At 41.5% G+C, this 5526-nt stretch overlaps 1 protein-coding gene across 1 annotated transcript; it reads left to right on the top strand.

The window, feature by feature from the left end:
• Positions 1-1069: 1069 nt before the first annotated feature.
• Positions 1070-4494, top strand: LOC121406557. The gene is made up of 2 exons (XM_041597571.1): positions 1070-2478; positions 4388-4494. The coding sequence occupies exon 1, from the start codon at positions 1070-1072 to the stop codon at positions 2459-2461; it is 1392 nt and encodes a 463-aa protein (XP_041453505.1). The 3' UTR covers positions 2462-2478; positions 4388-4494.
• The last annotated feature ends 1032 nt before the right edge of the window (positions 4495-5526 follow it).

The raw sequence follows: 5526 nt of genomic DNA, 5'->3' as shown, positions 1-5526 counted from the left end.
CTTACATAGAGCTTCAAACTAAATTCATCAGGAGACTCAAAGTGTTCCACAGTAATGCAGCATTATGAAGTTACCCTGGCTTTGTAGCTGTTACGTGTATTGCGTTTCAAGGAATGAATTCCTACCTGGTCCATTCGCCTCACATGGGTTGAGTGCAGCACGTTACATCCGGGACCGACCTTGATCATCACCATCCGAAAGATGTGCCCAAGGCATCTCTGCATCAATTCATAACTTCCCTCGTGTATTTTTGTATACAGGCGCCGTTATAACCCAAAATTTAGTGTATAGGCATGCTGTTGTAAAATGATACGGCAAGCTTTAAAGTTGACTGAATATAAACAATATTTTGGACCACCCTGTATAGGTGGGTGTTTGCCGTCTTTTAGAGGCTGTGATACGGATGGCTAGTGACGTAATGAGTCGGGACGTTAGATCTTTTAGTCTCTTGGTTCATCATTAAATCCGATGTGATTGATAAGTAATTACCTGTTGAAGGTAGCTGTCAATTTTTCACCTTCGCTCTGTTCCTGTGATGATTATAGTCTAATAATGACAGTTGAAAATATCGGCCTACTTTCTTCATATTTGGCGAGTTTGACTGTAACTTGGAGTCTGACTGAAGTTATTTTGTCGATTTTTATTTTTCACATTCGCTATATTCCTTGGATGATACAGTATTACAATGGCGGTTTGGATATCGGCATACTTTCTAATTTTTAAAAATATTTTCTATATCATTTATTTATTTATTTATTCATTTTTATTTTTTATTTATTTTACTTTATTTTTCTATAATTATTATTATTATATTTATTTTATATTCTATTTCGTAATTCTCCTGGAGAAATTACAGGAGAGATCCCGCCCGCGCATGCGCAGTCATTACGTTCGCAGCATTGTTTTGGCAGTCATTTTCCGCCATTTTGGGTAAGACAAAAATTGTTTTTTCTTACCCTTCTTCGAGTTGGTTGCTGGAATTATTGTGCTAGAACTTTTTTCTTTAACAACCTCCTTCTAACATCGACTTTTGTTCCGAGTTGGAGTACTTCCTGTCGGAAATCAGATCATGAATCGTGATCTCTTGAATGTGGATACCAGCCCGCCGGCGACTCAGTCGCAGCGGAGTGCGGTTTCTCCACCGGGCCAGACGCCGGCGAAGCCGGGGGCAGGGACCCGTTCCGCGAGCCAGCAACCAGCTTCGCACGATAAAGGAGATATCAAATCTCCGTCGGGCTCTTCGGGCATAGGTACCGATATGGCACTATTGAAAGCCAAGCCCAATAAAATTGTCAAGAAACATAAAGACAAAGGAGATATTAAATCTCTGCCAGGCTCTTCGGGCTTAGGAACCGATATGGCACCATCATCAAAAGCCAAGCCAAAAAAGAATAAACCATCCCCCTCAACTTCAAACTCTGAGTTCGAGGAGAGACTTACTAAATTGGAATCGCTTTTGACTAAAGCACTTGAGAATCAGGCCACCCGTTATCAAGATAGTGCCCCTTCTGAGGCCGAGTCTTTTTACGATGATAGTAATTATGGCTATGATGATCAGAATTCTCAGTTTCACGCAGGTCAGGTCCATGTGACCAATGTCAGTGATGACTATTCACAAGCTCCAGATTTCGAGAGTGGGGAAGGTGAATGTGATGTGGGCCAAGGCCCAAGCATTCCGGCATTAGCCGCTAAGTTTGCCCAGCCCCAAGAGATGGGACAAGCAATTGATGATAATCTAGCGATGTCTGCATCGTATTTACTCTCCAACAAGTTGGGTGAAAAGGCTCTTGAGGAGTCTTTGGGAAAATACCCCCCACCCACCAATTGCCTCTTGGTCGATGTGCCAAGAGTTAATGGTCCCATTTGGGACAAACTAAAACAAGTAACTAGACAAAGAGACCTGCAACTACAAAAAATTCAACGTTCACTAACCAGAGGTTTGACAGCATTTTTGCAATCTTTAGACCCGGGGAATATTTCTGAAGCTCAACAAGATTGCCTCGCTTTGCTCAGCAATGCCAATTTTGAGCTAAATTGCACTAGGAAACGTCTTATCAGACCTGATATGAATATGAAGTTTACACCATTGTGCAAATCTTCCCAAGTGGGCAAGTTCTTGTTTGGAGATGATCTTGCTAAGCAAGTGAAAGACCTGAGTGAGCAACAAAAGGCAGCTGCAGGGATGATGAGAGGTCAATTAAAGGACAAGCAATTCAAGACTCACTCATATCACCCATATGCCAGGAATAAAACCAGTACCCGTGAATTGGGATGGGCGCAATCAGCCCAACATGATTTGTGGTCAGGCAACCCAGAGGGTCCTTTTTTAGGGCAGCCCCAGTGGAAAAGACGCAAGAACAAGGGTCAAGACCAGTGGCAGAACCCAGGCTCGCAGAGCAGAATGCCTTCCCACAGCCCCTTTCCCCCAAAGCAGGGTGCACCTTGGAAGAAAACAAAGTAACTACTTCTGCTGAAGAGGTGAGTTTACTTAATGATTATTCAAAGTTTCCTATTGGTGGCCGACTGAGGCATTTTGTAAACAATTGGAGAAAGATTACTTCTGATCACGTTATCTTATCAGCTGTTGAAGGGTATAAATTAGAATTTGAAAATGTATCTATTAAACCATACCGTTCACTACCCCCACGCTGTTTTCACATCAGGACAGCTGAAGTAATTAAAATCAATCAAGAAATTATACATTTACTTGAGAAAAGGGTGATTGAACAGTGCTCCCATGAGAAGGGAGAGTTTGTGTCCAACATTTTTACTCGGCCCAAGAAAAATGGTGGGCTAAGAGTTATTCTGGATCTTTCTGACCTGAACAAGTATATGAGCTATCAGCATTTTAAGATGGATAGCATACATACAGCAACACAATTAATGTCAGAAAATTGTTTTCTTGCCTCAGTGGACCTCCGGGATGCTTATTTTTCGGTCCCAGTTCACCCTTCAGATAGAAAGTACTTAAGATTTATTTGGCAAGACACTCTTTTTCAATTCACTTGTTTACCAAATGGTTTGAGTACTGCACCACGGCTCTTTACCAAAATTTTGAAACCAGTGTTCGCCACACTGCACCAAGCAAATCACATCTTAGTGGGTTACCTTGATGACACCATCATTATTGGTAACAATAAGGCCAAAGTACACAAGGCAATTGATGCTACGGTTAGCCTTTTATCACAGCTTGGGTTTGTTATTCACCCTGATAAGTCGGTACTCAAACCATTACAGGAACTTACCTTCCTTGGATTTGTACTTAATTCAGTGAATATGTCCATTACACTTCCTTCTGACAAGGTAAATGAAGTTAAAAAGTGTTGCTCAGACCTCCTCCAAACTAACTTGCCTAGTATTAGAGCAGTCTCCAGAACAATTGGGAAAATTGTAGCAACATTCCCTGCTGTCCAATATGGTCCGCTTTTCTATCGGGCTTTAGAATCAGACAAAATTGTAGCACTGAAAATTAACAAAGGTCATTTTGATAGGCCCATGCAACTTTCGCAGGCAGCTCGGTACGATCTTGAATGGTGGATAGCAAACCTGCACATTGTATACTCGTCTATTCTGAGAAAGAACCGGACCTGGAGTTGTACTCCGATGCAAGTGGTTCGGGATGGGGAGCTAAGTGTATGGAGCTAAATTCTAGCACAGGTGGGCGATGGAATGCCGAGGAGCTTGTCAAGGCTAAGAATAATGAGATTAATTATCTTGAGTTACTGGCAGCCTTTCTCGGACTAAAGTCCTTTTGTACATCTATGAAAAATGTCCATATCCTACTACGCATAGATAATGTAACTGCAGTTACCTATCTCCAGCATATGGGGGGTACTAGATCATGCAGTTGCAATGAAATTGCAAATACAATCTGGAAATGGTGTTTAGAGAGAAATATTTGGCTGTCTATTTCCTACATTCCAGGCAAGCTAAACGTAGAAGCTGACAAGCTGTCTCGGAAATTCAATGATAGGACAGAGTGGACACTGGATAAGCAAGCTTTTAACCAAATTACTCATTACTTTGGCTCCCCAGATATTGACTTATTTGCATCTCGACTGAATAATCAATTGCCAAGGTATGTCTCTTGGCTACCTGATCCTAGTGCATTCTCGGTTGATGCATTCTCCCTAAACTGGGCCAAGTTGAATTTTTATGCCTTCCCACCATTCTGTCTCATACCAAGTTGCTTGCAGAAAATTCTGAATGACAAAGCTACGGGCTTACTAGTTGTCCCAAATTGGCCCTCACAGACTTGGTTTCCCTTGCTCCACATTATGACAGTAGGGAAACCTGTAGAAATTAAGAGGAGAAAAGGGTTACTAACTCTACCTTTCTCAAATGTCACTCACCCCTTTTGGGATCGCATTGATCTATTATGTTGCAGGATCTCCGGAAACCTTTCAAGAGACTGAATAAAAAGACTACGGAGATCATAATGTCTTCATGGAGAGACTCTACTAAAAATCAATACTGTATCTACATAAGAAAATGGAAAAAATTTTGTTTGGACAAAGGTTGGAATTATGTTCAATCATCAGTAGAAAATTTATTGGAGTTCCTTACAAGTTTGTTTGAACATGGAGCTGGTTATAGTACCTTGAACACTGCAAGAAGTGCTTTATCTACATTTTTAGTTTTAGATGGTCCTTTTACGGTGGGAACTCATCCTTTAGTGCACCGTTTTATGAAAGGAACCTTTCAACTTCGACCACCCAAACCCAGGTACACTCATATCTGGGACGTTAAATTGGTGTTGAACCATTTAAGGAAGCTAGCACCTGCGAAAACCCTTAGCCTCAAGCTTTTGAGCCTGAAACTTGTCACCCTCTTGGCACTAACCTCAGCGCAGCGGGTGCAGTCGCTTCATCAGTTAAACATTGAGCAAATGACTCTTAAAGATAGTGGAGCTACGTTTTGGTTTGGTCAACTACTAAAACAAGACAGACCAGGACATATCACCGGAGATATGACGTTGGAAGCTTACCCTCTAGATAAACGACTGTGTGTACTTCATTATCTAAAACATTATATTCGAAGAACAGAACGTTTGAGGGGATCAGAAAAATTCCTTTTTATCAGCTATCAGAAGCCTCATGGGAGGATAAGTAAACAAACCATCTCCAGATGGATACGAGTAACTCTAGCTGCAGCTGGGGTAGACACTGATATCTACAAGGCGCACTCAACGAGGGCTGCGTCGGTGTCAGCAGCTGAGAGGTCAGAAGTTCCCATCGCTGCTATTCTCAGACAGGCTGGATGGTCTAGTGAGAAAACCTTTCAACAGTTCTACCATAAGGCTTTGGATCAGAAAAGTGACTTCTCAGCCTCCTTGTTAGGCAGTGCCTCATCCTCGGTTGTATAGAGGTATTATGTTTTGTGCACACCAGGGTTGTGACTTGGTGTAATTTTGGTATCAAATATGCCTCCTGAGCTTTGAAATCTCCTGTAATTTCTCCAGGAGAATTACGAAATAAAATAGAAAGATTAAATGAGAACAAAGTTTGAAATTTAATATTTATTTTA

Source organism: Lytechinus variegatus, chromosome 1, assembly GCF_018143015.1.
Source record: "Lytechinus variegatus isolate NC3 chromosome 1, Lvar_3.0, whole genome shotgun sequence".
Classification (NCBI taxonomy): domain Eukaryota; kingdom Metazoa; phylum Echinodermata; class Echinoidea; order Temnopleuroida; family Toxopneustidae; genus Lytechinus; species Lytechinus variegatus.
This window is presented reverse-complemented; position numbering and strand designations above follow the sequence as displayed.

Excerpts from the sequence above, each read along its gene's own strand:
- LOC121406557 (XM_041597571.1), top strand. The coding sequence starts at position 1,070 with ATGAATCGTGATCTCTTGAATGTGGATACCAGCCCGCCGGCGACTCAG.